This window comes from Cupressus sempervirens, chromosome 6, assembly GCF_028749045.1.
Source record: "Cupressus sempervirens isolate cs-2001-9-10 chromosome 6, ASM2874904v1, whole genome shotgun sequence".
Lineage (NCBI taxonomy): Eukaryota > Viridiplantae > Streptophyta > Pinopsida > Cupressales > Cupressaceae > Cupressus > Cupressus sempervirens.
Window position 1 is genome coordinate 431,972,573 of NC_143123.1, and position 20,450 is coordinate 431,993,022.

A 20,450-nucleotide genomic window follows, 5' to 3' on the forward strand; every position below is an offset into this window, starting at 1 on the left:
CATTCCAGTCATGCATGAACCATATTTTCAAGAAACGGCTAAGGAAGAGTGTATTGGTTTTCTTTGATGACATTTTAATCTTCAACAGGACTTGGGAAGAACATTTGCAGCATTTGGATGAGGTTCTTAGTCTCATGGAGGAGCATTTCTTATTTGCAAAAGAGTCTAAGGGCGAATTTGGACTAACCGAGATTCTCTATTTGAGGCACGTGATTAGTGTTGAGGGGGTTAAGGTGCATCAAGAGCAGATACAAGCAATTCTGGATTGGCCACCACCGAGAGATGTATCGGAGTTATGAGGTTTTCTTGGTCTCTGTTCCTATTATCGGCAGTTTGCCAAGGATTTTTGCCAGGTAGCAGCACCCCTTACCGATCTGACACGGAAAGGGGCATTCAATTGGACAGAGGATTCTGAGGCAGCGTTTGATAAACTGAAACAAGTGATGAGTACATGTCCAATGCTAGCACTTCTTGATTTTTCTAGGCCTTTCGTTTTAGAGTGTGATGCTTCGAGAAGCAAAATAGGGGCAATATTGATGCAAAACCATCATCCCATTGCTTTTGAGAGTAGGAAACTTAGGGGCAACGAGTTGCTATATTCCACCTATGATAAGGAGATGCTGGCTATAATGCATGCCTTAACCAAATTTAGGCAATACTTGGTGGGAAGTAAATTTACAGTTAAGACCGATCACAGTAGCTTACGCTACTTCTTAGAACAGAAGGAGTTGAACGAAAGGCAGCAGAAATGGGTTAGCAAGATACAAGCTTACGATTTTGACATTGAATATGTCAAAGTGAAAAATAATATAGTTGCTGATGCTCTTTCTCGATGACCCCCATTGCTGGCATGTTATGCCATTTCTAAGATTTCAGCAGATTGGAGGTCCTAGCTATTAGTGGAATATTCCAAAAATGCTCATGCTTGTCAGATTTAGGATGGTATACTTCAAGACGAGCAGTACAAGGTAATGAATGATGTTATCTATTACAAAAACAGAATCTACCTAGTACCTGAATCTAAACTAAAGGAGGATATTATATGCACCGTACATGATGCAACTTCAGTAGGGCACCCAAGGTTTTTAAAAACCTACAAGCAGATCAAGGAGAGATTCTCTTGGAAGGGGCTTAAGGACGATGTTTTGTAGCATGTCAAAGAGTGCCAGACTTGTCAGTAGAACAAGTCTGAACAGGGCTTTCTTGCAAGATTACTTCAGCCTCTCTCTATTCCAACCCAAAGGTGGGAGAGTATTTCCATGGATTTTATTACCAAGTTGCCAAGGGTCCAAGGCAGGGACTACGTCTTTGTAGTGGTGGACAGATTGACCGAGTACGCCCATTTCTTCACTATTGCCATAGATTGGTCAGCCTCTCAAGTAGTTGAGCTGTTTTTCGAGAGGTTTTTCGGCTCCATGGATTACCCAGGACTATTGTGAGTGACAGGGACAGTAGGTTTCTCAGTACCTTTTGGTGGGAGATTTTCAGATTGATAGGTACAGAGTTGACTCCATGCACTAGCTATCACCCATAGATGGATGCTCAGACCGAAATAGTGAATAAGTGGGTGGAAGGGTACTTGAGGAACTACATTGCAGGGCAGCAGAGAGCATGGGTTAAGTGATTGTATTTAGGGGAGTATTGTTACAACACCACCTACCATATGTCCATTCGGATGACTCCTTTCCGTGCCCTTTATGGTTATGAGGCCCTTTCCTTTATTGATTTGGCATTATAGGACAGTTGGGCACCACTGGCCAAAGATTGGATTATGGATCAGCAGGATATCCTCCGAGCTCTCAGGGACAATATTTAGTAGGCACAGAATCAGAAAAAGTTATACGCTGATCGACATCGCACTGAGCGGAGTTTTGAGGTGGGTGATAGAGTTTTTCTTCATCTACAGCCTTATAGGCAAAGCTCCTTGAAGATAAGCGGGTCCAAGAAACTTAAGCCCGGATTTTATGGACCTTATTATATCACGAGGAGGATAGGGGAGGACACGTATGAGTTGGAGCTACCTGGTGACAACTGGATCCACAACGTCTTTCATGTTTCGTGCCTCAAGAAGGTAGTGGGTCAGTAGATTGTGCCTTCAAAGAGTTTGCCTCCACTTGATGAAGTGGGTAAACTTATTTTGGTACCAGAGGAGGTGATTAAGACCAGGGAGAGGAAGCTGCATAATAGAACTATCAAGGAATATCTAATCCAATGGAAAAACTTGCCATATGAGGATGCCACTTGGGAAGGTGAGTCTATATTGCAGCACCCAACATTGAGATTGTTTGAGGGCAAGCAATCTTGGGAAGGGAGGACTATCATGTCCCTTCTCAATTCTAGTAACTAGCGACAGGATTAATCTATCCCCACATCTGGATAGATTAACAGTATGAATTAATAGGATTTCTACCAGTCACGTCAGAGGGTTATTCCATATATTCCAATATTTTATTAAAATTACTTTATGATTATTAAGTCATTTACTTTATAAAGTGACTTAAGTGACTACATGACAAAAATGTGTTTAATCCCACATTCCTTGTATATAGTGTTTGGGACGAAATTTGAGGTTATAAAAAGGGAGTTGCATTGGGATTTACAACATATGAGAATTTATGAAAAATTATATTGTGAGTTCTAGTTGCTTAAATGTGACTGGCCTGGAACTGGAGGACGAAAACCCTCAAGTTTTGGAGTTCCAAGGAGGTTGCACGACACCTCAATCTTCGTACATTCAGTGCAATACAAGTTTGGAAAGAAAATCAGCAAAGAAGAAGTTCAAGAAATTGAAGTTGAGGAAGGTATGAGCTTTGGATAACTGGCAAACTCAAAGTTCTGGTTTTATTTTCATAGCTACATTTTTCAAGGGTGGCCAATGGTTTCACGTCAAGTTCTGATCACAGGAATTCATAGTGCAGATAGTTTTCGCAATAGCAGATATTACTCCAGACCAAACGTTGGTTGTTGCATATTGTAAATGCTTAAAGGGCACCTCACGAGTTGAGCCCAGCCAAATACGACCAAGCGCAGGTAGGAAAAATCGCGGGCCATGGAAAACAGAGTGTGCCGCTCCAGTTGGGAAGAAACATGTGTCTATCTTACACGTCAGTAAGTGGTCTTCAAATAGGGAGGCTGAGATTTTGGTATGCCGCTGACAACAAGCATTCAACGTATGGGTATCACACAGCAGATACGGATCGGATGATTGAGTTGTGAGGAAGAAAACCGTTCGGGTGGGAAGTATTATTACCCAACATGCATTGTAGAGACCCGCCCATACAGGCTAGACGTGGAAATCAACAAACTATCTCTATCATTCGCAGGTGCAGTCAACTCCATTGTTATTTTGAGCTCAACTCCAACTCGGCATTCAGAAAACACGGGTTTGTACTTCTCTAGTTCCATTATAGTATTTCTTACTATTGTTAACCTACATATTCTATAATTTGAGACATTCCATCTCTACCTTAGTAGCAGATTGAGACATTTTATATTGACTGGGTTATTATTTGTTAGAAATCTGGGTGGGGTAAATATTGTTTCTTCATGCATTTGGTGAATACAAAGTACAAACAGGAAACATTTAACATTTATACAATCACTGATGGAAATGTATTTAAATGCATGACAAGTTTCTGGTGCAAAGTCTAAACTCATTCATAGTGATATTAAACACACTAAGGTTGCCTCAGAATTGTTTGACAAAATTTCCTACAGCCATACAGTCAGCATCTTACTCTAAGTTTTGAGCCTCAGAATATTATAGGTCGTTTACTACTACCACCATCAGTCACTCCAAGTCTACGAGACCCTGTAGTAGTTTCTCCCAATAGCGACACTCCTCCAGCAGCTCTCAAAGACAATGCAAGGCTCATAGCAGTTATATCCTTCTATGACCAAATTCTTTATGCCAACAAAGGATTCCTAATCCTTTCCTTGGCACTTCTCTTCTCTTCTTGTTTCTTGCTTGCTTTTCTCGGACACCATTCAGTGCTCATGCTTCTCTCTACTATCTTGTTGTAAGCTCTCAGTCCTATAGACCCTTTTGTGGTCTTTTGTTGGACATTAATAATATTATCTTATCTTATCTTATACTTTCCAGATAGGATTCAACATTCTTTATTCTTGTAAGTGTTTTCTTTCCTATTGTGCAGCCTTTGGCTTCTTCCCATGTGGCCTTCAGCTTCCTACCATGTGGCCTTCGGCTCCCTACCGTGCGGCCTTCAACTCCCTATCGTGCGACCTTCGGCAACCTTCCATGCGACCTTCGGCTTCCTACTGTGTATGGCGTCTCTATTTGTTGGTCTGATAAACTAAAGGTACTTCTGTAAGCACTGAAGTGACATGGAAACATTATATTACTTGACGACAAGCAATCTTGGAAAGGGAGGACCATAATGTCCTTAATGCACCTAGTCGGTTGTGCTTCCCATTAGCCTATTCTAGGGTTCTCGTAGGCTAAGTTCAATAGGAAACTCAATGATCCGTGGAGAGCTTGAGCAAGTGATTTCAATTTGTTACAGCAGAGTTTCTATTTCCACCATATCCTATTTTTAGTAAGTGCCATTTTGGGCACTTGGTCCCAGCCTTTGTTTACTCTCAACGTTAGGCTGAAGTATTTTTTGTTTAGATGCCTTGCTAAGTTTTCTAAGGTTAGATGAATAATATTTTATAATTTCATTTCCATGGACTAAAAAGTAACTTTATAACTTAAGTGATAAAGTGTTATAAAGATGATAAAGTGTTATAAAGAGGCCGCAAAGTGGATGTCAAGGTGAGAGGCAGAGAATTATGTTTGAAAAGGAGAAAAAGACGGAAAACAATTTAATTAAAATTGGTTACCCTAATTATTTCTTGTAATCTATAAATGTCTCACATTTCAGCATTCAGAAATCAACAACTTAAGGATATGTTGCTGAAATGAACTCAAATTGTTCTCTTGTTACCAGTTAAGGACAAAAATCTCTCTTCAGCAGTGGTTCTTTTGCTAGTGACATATCCACCCTAGCTAGTTGGAGTGTTCAGATTGACTTCTTAATAGGACTCACTTACACTTGATGATATGGGTTTGATTGGTGCTTGGAATAGAGTCCTTGGTAGTTGAAAGAAGTTAGGAGCAAGTTGGGAGAAAATCCTACACATTTTGGTGCTTTGGAGTAGGCTTATATGCTGGTCAACCTGCTATTCATGTATTGAAAATCATCAAAAAAGTGTATTCCTGGGTCTAATTATTGCACTACATTAATTGCTTGTATTCAATGATACAAAGTTTGTTGATGAACTTGTTATTTCAGTATCTTGATGCTTTGTTTCTTTCAATGCAAAATGACTGTCAACCATGCATTTTATATGACAAACGTAAACCAAAATAAGCAATCAATGAACATTTGGTTCTCAAATACTTGTGGACATTTCAAAAAACTGAGGGCTTCACATTACATAGCATAGTACGAGGCATCCTAAATCACGATGACCATACTTATTTGGATGGACAGGTTTCTTCGAAGTAAACCAATAGTGGGAAAAATTTATTGGTGATGTTCAGGATGTCGAGATGATTAAGGGCAGATCATCCAAAGATGAGCAAGAAGACCATGATTTACTTTACTTTTATGGGTAAGTTTCAGAACATTTACAAACCCTAGAATTTTTCAGTGGCAAAAACTAAAAGTATATCTTAACGGGAAAATGCCATGGAAGCCAAATGTCAAACTCTTATGAAGAATAAGACAGGTTGTTTCAAATTTTCCACTAGGGATGAAACCAATTGGCTGCAAAGGAATGTACAAATTCAAGCATAAATCTGATGGTACATTTGACATGTACAAAAGTATGGTTGGTGGCTAAAAGATTCTGACAGAAAAGAGATATTGGTTAAAGGAGATATTTGCTCCTACAGCACAGATGGGCAACATCCAATTGGTTCTGCCAATGACAACATACTTTGGGCTGGGAAGTCCATCAAATCGGCATTAAGAGTACCCTCTCTCAATGGAGACTTTGGAGAAGAAGTGTACACGACTCAGCCTCGGGGATTCCAAGTTGCAGGAAAGAAGCATCAGACATGCAAATCAACAAAGGCTCATTTGTCCTGAAGCAATCACTCAGGATATTATACATAATATTGACAAGTATAGAAGAAGTGTACACGACTCAGCCTCGGGGATTCCAAGTTGCAGGAAAGAAGCATGAGACGTGCAAATCAACAAAGGCTCGTATGTCCTGAAGCAATCACTCAAGATATTATACATAATATTGACAAGTATTTGGATGAACTAGGTTTTTGTATGTATTTTGTTATGGAATTTTGAAACATGTGCATTTTAAAATAAACTTTAGTAATTTTGTTGCTGTGCTTTTTGACAAGTCACAAGTTAATGGTCTTATAACTTATTGTGAACCGAGAAGCTGCCAACTCCAACAATACTATAATTCAATATATTGTGAATAAAAAATGTAACATGTCATATATATGGATATATCAACTATTATTAATATATATAAATAAATATTTGAACATCAGTATTTATTAATTATGTTCTGCCAACCCCCTATTGTCCTCAAATTTAGGTCCTTGGTTCTAGGCAAACTTTTGGATCCAAACCCTAAAGCCATATAGACAGCAGTGGGTACAAATGCTTGTGCACGGCTTGAATTACACATAAAAACATCTTCCTTTCTCCTTTTACAAAATCATTAGCTATGGCAACTCTATCATATTGCTTTTTACATTATTTCATTCTGTTTTCATTGATATCCTTTGTTGAAAATGGCACATTATGATCAAAAGAAATACTTGTAAAATCATTAACATAGCATTAGTAAAATGATTAGAAAATTTTGCTTCTTTCATTTTTTTAACGTTTCCATATATTAAGCAGGCATAATAGCATTTACACTATAATCATGAAGGAAATGAAAACCTAGGATTGTAAAGCGAATTTCTTCAAATTTCATTTAAATCTAAGTAAACAAGGAAAATCAAATTACCATTTTTGGGAATACAACTACTAATGATAGCAGCCAAGCATCTGATCAACAGTATAAGAACTTTTAATAATACAAATTCTAAGTGAGCTATAAGCATACCAATCTCTAAATGTGCTTTACTCGGGATGCTATTAACTGCTCCTGGGTGAATCTCCAAGACACCTTGCAAGAAATAAAAAAGGAGATTAAGATGCCAAAAACACAAAAGCATCATATTACATGTAGCTGAAAGGAAATTGAACAAAACAGTGTTGCTTCTGGTAAGGAACAGTAAGAAAAACAAAATCATTAAAATGCTACTCAGTGAGACATAAAAAATTGTTCCAATTATACCTTCCTGGCATTCAAGAGTGATCCGAACTTAGCATTTTACAATATACATTTAGGTGATGGAAGACAACAATTATTTCTTCAAAATATTGGAAGATGACTAGTTGCATACAGAGATATATATGATAATGGCATGGCCTTCTAATCAATTGCTTGGATATTATAATAAAAGTCACGATTTAAAATTTTCTGACTTGTGTGTCTTATTATATACTTGAGTGGACAATGAATCTGGTAATGTTATGGCAAACATTGGTTGTGGAAATATCTTCATGATGTGTCCATCATATTCTTTATTACTAGCTGTATGTCATTGCTTGGTAGTCCATGATATCATGGAAATAACCATGGTTATTGTTAACCATGTTCTCTCATACTGCTGCTTTAATAAGAGCATTTAGAAAAGTAAAACACACACAATATATATGGGTGCTAGAGATAAAATGTACAGTGACCATATGTAGTGGTTTTGCAACATTTAATTATTTTTGGAAAAGCACGCCAAGTTTAAAATCTTTTAGAAATCATGTTAAATATCTGGTTGAGATAAAGTATGCAATGGCTGAGGTTATGGATTATATTTCATTAGGATAAGCATCAAATATATAAACATTAAGTGTCAGAAGTTACAAAGGGCTGAAAAAGGTCAGAAATAAAGTAGTGTATTCTCATGGATGGGGTATGAATTGTATAGCTTAAAAAACTAGGAAGTTATATACCAGAACTTTCAAAAATCATGATTGGAGAACTCCAAAAACAAAGGAGCCCAAACAACGTACGAAAACACTTCTTGAGTAATATAATGACTGCAAAATTCAAGAACAATATATAACCATTCTTGTTTTCCCAAACAAGAATGGTGTCATGAATATCAATTGCAACTTTTTAATTCAATTGTGTATGGTTATATTGTAATTGGGTTAGAAGCCCAACCAGTTCTAACTTCAATTTTGGTCGTTTGACATTTTGTCAAACACTATCATGCAAGCTCTAATACCACTGTAATGAGCCCTACTTGCTCACTCTGTAGCTATGTCATGTCCCCACTCTAGCTCAGTCTAACAGAGACATGTGAGTCAACTTATTATGGGGTCTTGTAGGCTGACAGGGTTGGATAGAGACATAGTATGGTTATTCAGTGTTGGGGACTTGGTTTTCTGGTGGGTATTGATCAGTTGGGTGACGTTCCTTGTTTTTAGGAGGCAGTTCCTACATTTATGGGGTTCATTCCTATTTTTTAGGAGGTATGATCATGCCTAGGGCTGGGTTTCCATGAGATGACCCTTTGGGTTCAATTTCAGAGGGATAGGGCTTCTTTCCTAAATTTTAGGAGCATCCCTGAATTTTATGGATGAGACTGCCAGTGGATCCTTGATTTCCGACTTCAGTCACAGACAGCTGACAGGATGATTTTATGGTTTGTGATGTCAGTTGGGCAGTTTGTGGCTATTTGGGTTATATTTTTAATATTTCCTAAGTTAGCATTTAATATTTAAATAAGGCTAAGTTAATAGCCATTTTGGAGTAATAAGGGAATTTTGGCCTCATCTAGATGTGTATCCCATGTTATGATAGCTCGTTGGAAAGGTCTTGAAATTCTCTAAATCTTCCTCTTTGGTCTCAGGGCAATTCGGTGAGCGGATTTATTACTATGGTGGAAAAGGTCATTTTCTAGTGACATGGTCACTTTAAAATAAGATTTAATTCATTTTTATAGCCAACGCCAATTGGGGGTCACTTTAGGGTTCGAATTGCTTTGCAAGGGGTTATAAGGAGATGGGCGCCATTTCTCATCATTATGCATATTTTTCAAACACTTCTTTTCAGATTTGCTCTGCTTGAGCGATTTGCATTCTGGGACGCAAACCCTAGGGTAATTGCTGGCTGGGACGTAACCCTCAGCAGCATTGGGTATTTACTGGCTGGGACGTAACCCTCAGCAGTATTTGGTCTTGGAATTTTCAGTGGTATCAGCTGTTATCAGGGAAGGAGGACGCCATTTCAGCTTGGGTCTGCAGTATTGTTTAGCTGGGCACGATTATTGGTACATGGCAAAGTGAGCCTTGCAGCAGTAGCCGCCATTTGCAGCACGTTGAAATATAGAGAGTCGGATAATCAGCAGCAGACGTTTGCATGTTCACAGTCCTTTCCATCAGCCAGTTTGGCGTCATTGTTAGGGAAAATGTACTGGATCCTTTATTTGGCTCTATAATTCAGAGATCTGCCTGGTACGATTTGTATCAATTCTGATTTTGCTGCATATTGTTATTTATTTTCAAACTCTTTTCATATCATTTGCTCCTTCTCATTTCTATGTTGAATAATCATCAAAAATGCAAAAACAAACAAATTCTTCTGCATTTCCGTCTAGTTCTGCAAGAAAACTTTAATAAACAGGAAAAAGAAAATTAAAAAGAAAAAATATAATAAAGCTACAGCAGATTAGCGGCAGAGATCCATCAGGGATCTTTCAGTGGTATCAGAGCTTACATCCTGCCAGCCTGTAGGGTTTGTGAGAAATTGTCACAACAAATTTTGGCATCTGGGTATTGGATAAAAGTTTTTGATAAATCATTTCAGCATCTAGGTAGTCACTAGTTGGTGGATTGAATACAAATCTATGCATCCTGGTGGAGAAATACACAAATTCTACGAGCGCAGGAGGAACCAGTGGCAAGCAGAGGCCGCTAGAGACGCACAGATACCAGCTATGGGTGAGGCACAGGGTGCTGCTGGCAACGACATGCCTACAGAGGTAGAAGAAAGAGAGATGGTGCGAACCCTATTCACTACTCAGCCCAGGATCGCTCAGGCTCTAGACAGGTTACAGGATACTTTGGAGCGTTTGGAGATGGGTGGACACAGAGGCAGGCAAAGTAGATCAGTTTCAGTGGCTGGTAGTCAGCGCAGCCATCAATCCCATTCTTCCATTGGGAGCTCCCTTCATTCCAGTAGGAGGCATCGCCATCGTACACCTACTACGAATAGGCCATTGCTTCCCCAATTCATACCAGGTGAACGGCCAATGCAGGTGGAACCACCAGAAGTGGGGTTTCAGGAGTCAATTTTGACGACCACAGCTGAGTGGAGAGCTCTACCTCCTGAGGTTAGGGACGTCTTTCCTCTTCCCCAGTATTGTGCACAACGTAGAGATACAACCAGGTTCAGGGGAGATCGTGGTAATAGACTACCACAACAGCAACAGAATTATGACCTCAATAGAGCTACTGGGAAGATTACATTGGCCCCATATGATGGCTCAGGAGACACTAATGCACGAGCTTGGGTCCACAAGCTGGACATATACCTTTCATTGAGGCCCATGCCTGAGCGTGAGGCTATTCAGTTTGTTGTGTTGCATTTAGAGGGGACTGCCTATGATTGGTGGCACCATGGATTGGTCACCCAGGATCACGCCTTAGTTCAGTCCTATGCTAAGTTCATCGAGCGACTCATTGCACGATTTGACAATAAGGATACAGAACTTTATTACAGGGAGTTGGCTCACCTTAAACAAACTGGTCATGCAGAAGCCTATATTAATGAGTTCCAGCATATTGCAGTTATGGTACCAGATATGCCCCAGAAAGGTAGTGTGATGTTGTTCATTGAGGGTTTGCAGAATAGACTAAAAGGATTGGTATATGCTTTCCAACCAGCTACTCTTAAGGAGGCTATTGATGTGACATTGAGATTGGATACTGTTCCCACTTCTTATCAGGCAGATAAGAAACCATTTAGAGATTCACGGCCTGCAGAGAAGGTCAATACGACACAGAACAAAGGAGGGACCTCATCTAAAACTCCTTGGATGAATCAGGAGACGAGGAATGAATTGAGGAGGAAAAAGTTGTGTTTTTCCTGCAAAGAACCATGGGAACCAGGACACCGTTGCATGGGTAAAGGAAAGGTTCATTTGATTGAGGTGACTTCTGAGTTAGGAGATGAGGAGGTTCCTGATACTGATATTGAGGATAACACAGAGGATGTTGAGCATTTTCCGACACAGTTGAAGTTAGACACCGCTGAGCCTGTGGCATCAGCTAAAGTAGCTATGGCTACTCTCTCCAGTTATCCTAAGTTTCATGCCTTCCGGTTGAAAGGTACACTTAAGGGTAAGCGGATCACCAGTTTGGTAGACACAAGTGCTACGCATAACTTTATTGATCAAAAATTAGTTGAGAGGTGTGGCTTACAGTACGAGGAGTTTGGTGGTTTTGGAGTGAAGGTGGCTGATGGTGCCATTTTGGGTTGTACCAAGCGGATTCCACAGCTTAGTATTCAGATGGGAGATTATACTTTGACTGATGACTTCTATGTGCTTCCCATAGAAGATTATGATGTGGTTTTGGGCATGCAGTGGTTACAGGATATTGGGCGTTACATTATTGATCACCACCGTATGCAGTTAGAGTTTCTTTCTGGCGGGCAGAAGGTGATTTTGAGGGCAGCGTCAGATGGTGGACCCAGGGAGGTACTTAGCATAATGGAGAGTCAGTCTCTATTTGCTAAGCTTTCCAAATATGAGTTTGGATTGGGGGAGGTGTTATATTTGGGTCATGTGATCAGTGCTGAGGGGGTGAAGGTGCATGAAGAGAAGATTCAGACGATTCAGAATTGGCCTGTCCCTCGGAACATTACTGAGTTACGAGGGTTCCTTGGATTGTGTGCTTATTATAGAAGATTTGTGAAGGGTTTCTCACAGCTGGTAGCACCTTTGACAGATCTCACAAAGAAAGGATCGTTCAGATGGACAGAACAAGCATAGGGGGTCTTTGATAGACTCAAGGAGGTTATGAGTACTTGCCCCAGTTTGGCACTACCTGATTTCTCGCAGCCATTTGTCCTGGAGTATGATGCGTTGAGCTTGGGTATAGGAGCGGTGTTGATGCAGAATAGACACCCCATTGCCTATGAGAGAAGGAAGTTGCAAAACAATGAAAAGTTGTACTCTACCTATGATAAGGAAATGTTGGCTATTATGCATGCGTTAGCCAAGTTTAGACAGTATCTTGTTGGCAGTAAATTTGTGGTGAGAACAAACCATAACAATCTGAAGTATTTCCTAAATCAAACAAAGCTCAATGATCGACAACAAAAATGGGTTAGCAAAATTCAGGCTTATGACTTTGATATCGAATTCATAAAGGGGAAGAATAATACTGTGGCTGATGCACTCTCTAGGAAACCTTCATTGGCTGCCCTATGTTTATTGAGCGAGATTTCAGCAGATTGGAAGGCTCAACTTTTAGTTGAATACTCCAAAGATCAGCATGCTTGTGAGATTATGGAGGGATTGATAGTGGATGACAGATACAATGTGGTAGATGATATTATCTACTATAAAGACAGGGTTTACCTTGTTCCGGGTTCTCAGTTGAAGGAACAAATTTTGCATGCTCTCCATGATATTCCTACAGCCGGACACCCAGGATATGGTAAGACTTATAGGGCGGTACGTGAGAGATTCTCTTGGAAGGGTCTCAAAGATGATGTTTTACGCCATGTCCGTGAGTGTATGACTTGTCAGCAGAACAAGTCGGAGCATACCTACCCAGCGGGATTATTGCAGCCCTTGCCTATACCGGAACAGAAGTGGACAGGGATCTCCATGGATTTCATTACAGGTCTTCCTCGGGTTCAGGGGAAAGATTGCATCTATGTTGTTGTGGATAGGCTAACAAAGTATGCCCACTTCTTTCTATTTGCATTAGATTTTACAGCATCGCAAGTGGCTGAGTTGTTTTTCAGGGAGGTGTTTTTTAGACTTCATGATCTTCCCAAGACCATTGTGAGTGATAGGGTCAGCAGATTCACGAGTTCCTTCTGGCAGGAACTTTTTACACTAGCTGGTACTTTGTTAACACCTAGTACTAGTTACCACCCTCAAACGGATGGGCAGACAGAAATAGTTAACAAATGGGTTGAGGGATATTTGTGTAACTATGTGTCAGGGCAGCAAAAAGCATGGGTGCGTTTGTAATGACCCTCCTCAAATCTGCTCTCAAAAAATGCTGATGAAAGCTCAAGGAATTTCATCAAACAATTCACATGCAAAGGATGTATGACTGATATAGTATTTCAGCTAGCTTTAAATGACTCTTTCTTCAATTTGCATCAATGAGAATCTTGTGCTAGAAGACTCCAAATGGACTACACAATGACCTAACATGAGTGTGCTACTAATTTTGACAATATTCAGTGCATATATATGATCTAAGCATGAGAAATGAACACCTACAGCCAACTGGCATTTTTACAAACAGTTGGTGTGCAAACTAACTAGCTGATAAATAATGATATTGAATTGCTTAAATAACACCAGCAACTATTATCTTCTTAATTTGCAATGAAATTTCTAATACAATGCTCATGAAATATGGCCAAGACTTTTGGCATTTACATGGATTACAAAATGATAATGCTGGTATAATGCACACTTACAGCTGAAACTTATAATACCCTAAAAAAATAATACTAATAACGGAACTTGGTTGTAGATGGTTGTAATAATTTTCTTCAATGCTGCGTCTTCTACTTTGCTTTTTCGAATTGCTTTTTCGGACTGCTTTTTCGGCCTGCTTTTTCGGTTCCGCTTTTTCGAACTGCTTTTTCCACCTACTTTTTTAGTTCCGCTTTTTCGGACTGCTTTTTCGTATCTGCCTTTTTCAGACTGCTACCCTTTTGAATCTCAAGACCATATCTTTCAATGGCGTCAAGATTTCCAACTTGAAGGGATTTCGTCCTTCAAACTATTGAGACATAATCTCCAGAAAATTTTCCAATTTCTTTGATATTTCCAAGCATACTTAAAAGAAGCTCTTCCATTTCTTTTATAATGTTTTCACAAGGGCTCCATCCTTCGTTTTCTCAATGTGGGATAAAACATAACTCCCTTTATGTAACTTATGTCTCCAATGTGTTATAAAATAAAGGGGACTCTTTTAATTTAAATATTTCCCACAAATTATAGTCTATGCATTAATAAAGTTAAATATTTAAATTTAACTTTATAAAATAGCTTTATCAATGCATAACAAATCTTATCAGTGATAAACAAGTCTTCTTGTCGATTTTAAACAATTACCATCGACATACCGTTGCCACAGGATGTCTGCCCATGCCCAAGATGACTTACTATAAATAGTAAGTATGCCCAAAGTTGCCTCAAAACCCCTCAGAAAGACCTGCAACTGAAACTCTCTAGGCCAAATGGCCTCTAAGTCCCTTTAATGTCCTGGTTAGCCTATGGGAGCGTGGGGAAATAGGCTAACGACAACATCATGCTATGAATGCTAAAAAGGGGACATTACAGCGTTGGCTGCATTTAGGCAAGTATTGTTATAATACTACGCATCATATGTCCATTGGCATGACGCCTTCCAAAGCTCTCTATGGATATAAGGCATTATCTTTCACTGATTTGGCATTTGGTGACAATAGAGTTCCCTTGGCTCAGGATTGGTTACAAGAGAACCAGGATGTCATGAGATCTCTTAGGGAGAATTTGCAGTAGGCCCAAAATCAGCAAAAGATGTACGCTGACAGGCACAAGATTGAGAGGGCATTTGAGGTGGATGATATGGTCTTTCTGCGTTTACAACCATATCGGCAGAGCACCCTAAAAAGGGGGAGAGCTGAGAAGCTCAAACCACGTTTTTATGGTCCATACAGGATACTCAGGCGAGTAGGAGAGGTTGCATATGAGGTTGAGTTACCACATGGCAGCAAAGTTCAATGTATTTCATGTATCTTGCCTGAAAAAGGCCCTTGGACAGCATATTATAGTTTCACCCAAATTACCTCCTATGGATGAGGAAGGTAAATTGATTTTGGTCCCTGATGAGATTCTTGAGGTGAGGGAACGGCAGCTGAGAAGCCGGGTGATTCGAGAGTATTTGGTTCGATGGAGAGATCTTCCCATAGAGGATGCCACCTGGGAGGGTGAGAACATTTTACAGCATGCTGCATTACAGTTGCTTGTGGGCAAGCATCTCCGAGAGGGGAGGACTGTCATGTCCCCACTCTAGCTCAGTCTAACAGAGACATGTGAGTCAACTTATTATGGGGTCTTGTAGGCTGACAGGGTTGGATAGAGACCCAGTATGGTTATTCAGTGTTGGGGACTTGGTTTTCTAGTGGGTATTGATTAGTTGGGTGACGTTCCTTGTTTTTAGGAGGCAGTTCCTACATTTATGGGGTTCATTCCTATTTTTTAGGAGGTATGATCATGCCCAGGGCTAGGTTTCCATGAGATGACCCTTTGGGTTCAGTTTCAGAGGGATAGGGCTTGTTTCCTAAATTTTAGGAGCATCCTTAGATTTTAGGGATGAGACTGCCAGTGGATCCTTGATTTCTGACTTCAGTCACAGACAAGTGACAGGATGATTTTATGGTTTGTGATGTCAGTTGGGCAGTTTGTGGCTATTTGGGTTATATTTTTAATATTTCCTAAGTTAGCGTTTAATATTTAAATAAGGCTAAGTTAATAGCCATTTTAGAGTAATAAGGGAATTTTGGCCTCATCTGGATGTGTATCCCATGTTATGATAGCTCGTTGGAAAGGTCTTGAAATTCTCTAAATCTTCCTCTTTGGTCTCAGGGCAATTCGGTGAGCGGATTTATTACTATGGTGGAAAAGGTCATTTTCTAGTGACATGGTCACTTTAAAATAAGATTTAATTCATTTTTATAGCCAACGCCAATTGGGGGTCACTTTAGGGTTCCAATTGCTTTGCAAGGGGTCATAAGGAGATGGGCACCATTTCTCATCATTATGCATATTTTTCAAACACTTCTTTTCAAATTTGCTCTGCTTGAGCGATTTGCATTCTGGGACGCAAACCCTAGGGTAATTGCTGGCTGGGACGTAACCCTCAGCAGCATTGGGTATTTACTGGCTGGGACGTAACCCTCAGCAGTATTTGGTCTTGGAATTTTCAGTGGTATCAGCTGTTATCAGGGAAAGAGGACGCCATTTCAGCTTGGGTCTGCAGTATTGTTTAGCTGGGCACGATTATTGGTACATGGCAAAGTGAGCCTTGCAGCAGTAGCCGCCATTTGCAGCACGTTGAAATATAGAGAGTCGGATAATCAGCAGCAGACGTTTGCGTGTTCACAGTCCTTTCCATCAGCCAGTTTGGCGTCATTGTTAGGGAAAATGTATTGGATCCTTTATTTGGCTCTATAATTCAGAGATCTGCCTGGTACGATTTGTATCAATTCTGATTTTGCTGCATATTGTTATTTATTTTCAAACTCTTTTCATATCATTTGCTCCTTCTCATTTCTATGTTGAATAATCATCAAAAACGCAAAAACAAACAAACTCTTCTGCATTTCCGTCTAGTTCTGCAAGAAAACTTTAATAAACAAGAAAAAGAAAATTAAAAAGAAAAAATATAATAAAGCTACAACAGATTAGCGGCAGAGATCCATCAGGGATCTTTCAAGCTATGCTGGAGAAATGTTTTGTTTTTCAGAGTTTTTTTTCCTTTTTTTGTGTTTTTGAGTGTACGTGCCTTTTTTTCAGAATATATATATATATATATAGGAAAACATGAAACAACAAATACAATTATTGAGAAACAATTGCAGCTTGCCAGTATGAAGAACTTAAAGTGCAATTATTGCAAACATATGCATATAAACAAGCAAATTTACTAAAGAACCTGGTATGTACTTGGCACAGGAAAATGTTTGCAGCAGAGAGATAAATTCATAAGCCCAAACCAGCAGATGGGGGCCTCAGAAAATGTATCGCGACTACCCCAGAATTGGAACTGCTATAATCTCTATGCTAAATCCCAAATTGATCACTCCAGCAGTGATCTCAAACACTGCCAAATAGTGATGATCGCAGCCCACTGAAAATTGCCCTCCAGTGGCAATAAAAAACCTAGGGATCAGTAATATCGGCACGCCTAACAATATAGAAAATACCTTCAAATAATCTTCAGCTACAGAAGTGAATTAAACCCTTCTTTGGATGCCAATTTCAGACCAGATTTAATATCAAATCGATATACAACAGCACCAATTCACTGGCTCTCTTACCAGCTCAAAGTGCAAATTGGAAATGGAGGAATCAGACCTCTCCAAAACCCAATGCCGAAACTCTCCAGGAAGTTCACAAAATTCATAAAATACATGTCAAGAGATAATAGAATGAATGAATTCATCTCAAGGGCCCTGCTTTTATAACATTTCAATCCAAAAAGCTTCTCCTTCACACCTTCCACTTAAAAGTTTTCATGCTCGTACTTTTCACTTAACAGGCCTCATGTTCACACTACTCACTTGAATTATGATTTTGCATTTGGAAGCATATTATACTTTTAAATATGATAACTCCTTTATAATTCAATGGCTAGAGTCTTCTTGTGCACACTTTTCACTTAAGAGCCTTTTTCAACACACCATTCAATTAGAACGATAATCTTATAAAATTATTTCATTAGTCAAACTTAGTTAATAACCTTCATTATGCTCTTATTGTCAAAGCTCTATAAACAAACCGAGATAGTCTAACCCAAGGCGTCATCACTAAGCACTGCTATAAATAGCAACCCACTCTCCTAACTTACTATAAATAGTAAATTGCACCAATGGAGACCCTCAAATCCAAGTGTCAGCTCACAAGGGTTGTGATGATGAATTGACATACCCATGCTCCTAGGCCCTACTTTATTGGGGACATTACAAATTGATATAATACCTAACAAATTTATTCCAATTCTCTCCAAGAAGTGTGAATAACATTGCTTATAAATTTCTTAAATTCTACCCCTTAAGCGATCAGCATGTGTGTTTTGTGTCCAAGAAAATGAGCATATGACCCAATTATAATTGATGACTATAGTTGAGACCCACACATGAATTCTAACGCACCCAAGGTAGCTTAGCAACCCTTATGTAATGGTCTACCATTGACTTCTTTTCATTGGTTATAAAAAGTTTGTATCCGTGCAAGTTTTTAATGTCCCTTTTTTGGGATGATATAGTTTGTGGTTTGGTTTAACCTATCATTGGCCCTCATAGGCTAAGTTAGATGGTTAGAGGGTCTTAGTTGGCAAAATAGGAGGCCACTTCCCATTCCAGAGTACAAGAGTGCTCAAGATTGCTCTTTGTTTGGTTCAGTTTGGCATACTTACTATTTATAGTAAGTTCCTATTTTAGGAAAATCTAGATTTCCATTTATAGCAGGACACCTAAATAGGTTTTGTGCCTAATGGGATTTGGCATCTTTTGTTTGAGCAGAGATTCAAGGACTTATGTGCAAAGATGCTAACTTTGATAGGGCACCTGATCATTACATATGCAGTGGTCCCCCTAACCTCAAGTCGACTCAATGATTTAAATTCAATAGCACAAGCTCGTATTATTAAATCATTCATAAAGTGAACTTTATTAATAATTTATTATTAAGGCAACTATAAAGTAATAAAGTAAATGGGGGCCATGAGACATTGTCAAAGTGCATTAAGTGATTAAATTAATTGGCCGCCTAAACCAAAAGGTTTTAAATTGATATTATAAGTTCAATTCTTAGCAATTTAACAAGTCATTAAAGTCACTTGTTTGAGAAACTTTAAGAATTGAACCACATGAGAAGAATATAAAAAGGGCATCAAGTACAAATTCGTTCATAATGTTATGATTTCTTTTGAATTGTTTCTTCAAATTTAGGAATTGTGTGAGACAAGGGTTTCTTCACTTCTTCAACATTGAAGTGTGTCAATTCTTTAGTGTTCTCAACATTTGAAATGGTGAAAGACACTGAATTTTACATGTTGTGTTATGGTAAATCGATGTTATTAAACAAAGGAGACGAAAGCTCTTCACATAAATTTATAAATATGATTTTTCAAAAATAAACAATCATTAATTAAAGATGAAAATAGAAACTATCTAATAAACTATAGATTAACTAAGATGACCATTAAAGAAACATTACAATATCCTAATACCCTCCCTTAATGGTCATTGTCTAACTATTGTCTTTTGGTCACAAATGCTTCAAAACATTTTGTTGTTCTTGATACCCTCATGGTCTGCAAATTATTAATAACCAAAAAGCCAAAAACCATCCTGAAAAGAACAAAGAAGGATGTTCACTTCTTCAGAAAGCTTTGCAAAAAGAGACAAGAGCCTGCCACTGACTCTTCCATTAACCCTCCCAGAATCAACGAATCTTCTGACTGGAAATCATTTGAAGATTCTAACATAATGTTAAATAGATAAGTAGGAGATAATTTCCACAGCAAGTCAAATTATGATATGAATATCAGGATTTAACTATGTGATTTTGAGTCAAACTCATTGACCCATGTTACATGAGTAGTGATTCAACATGAATCCATCTCTCATGAGAATAAATGGAACACTTAGCACTCATTGGATCTAGGTGATGCTCACAGGGGTGAAGCACCGGGACTTCCCGGGAGGTCACCCATCCCAGTACTACTCCAGCCTGAGCGCGCTTAACTACAAAGTTTCCTCCATAGTTAAACCCAAAGCTTGCAACCCCATTTGCAAAACCTTCACCAAGTGTTGTGCCTTATGAACCATTCATTAGAAAGCCCCTTAAGCTCATCAATTGATAAGTAGGAGATAATTTCCATAGCAAGTCAAATTATGATATGAATATCAGGATTTAACTGTGTGATTTTGAGTCAAACTCATTGACCCATGTTACATGAGTAGTGATTCAACATGAATCCATCTCTCATGAGAATAAATGGAACACTTAGCACTCATTGGATCTAGGTGATGCTCACAGGGGTTAAGCACCGAGACTTCCCGGGAGGTCACCCATCCTAGTACTACTCCAGCCTGAGCGCGCTTAACTACAGAGTTTCCTCCATAGTTAAACCCAAAGCTTGCAACCCCATTTGCAAAACCTTCACCAAGTGTTGTGCCTTATAAACCATTCATTAGAAAGCCCCTTAAGCTCATCAATTGATAAGTAGGAGATAATTTCCACACCAAGTCAAATTATGATATGAATATCAAGATTTAACAGTGTGATTTTGAGTCAAACTCATTGACCCATGTTACATGAGTAGTGATTCAACATAAATCCATCTCTCATGAGAATAAATGGAACACTTAGCACTCATTGGATCTAG

At 39.0% G+C, this 20,450-nt stretch overlaps 1 protein-coding gene across 2 annotated transcripts in view; it reads right to left on the reverse strand.

The window, feature by feature from the left end:
- The window catches only part of UAH (ureidoglycolate amidohydrolase), a 327,116-nt gene that overhangs the window by 117,719 nt on the left and 188,947 nt on the right, over positions 1 to 20,450 (reverse strand). For both annotated transcript variants that reach the window (XM_089788436.1, XM_089788437.1), the window contains exon 9: positions 7,090 to 7,152. In XM_089788436.1, coding sequence (XP_089644562.1) covers positions 7,090 to 7,152 — 63 coding nt within the window. The remainder of the gene's footprint in view (positions 1 to 7,089; positions 7,153 to 20,450) is intronic.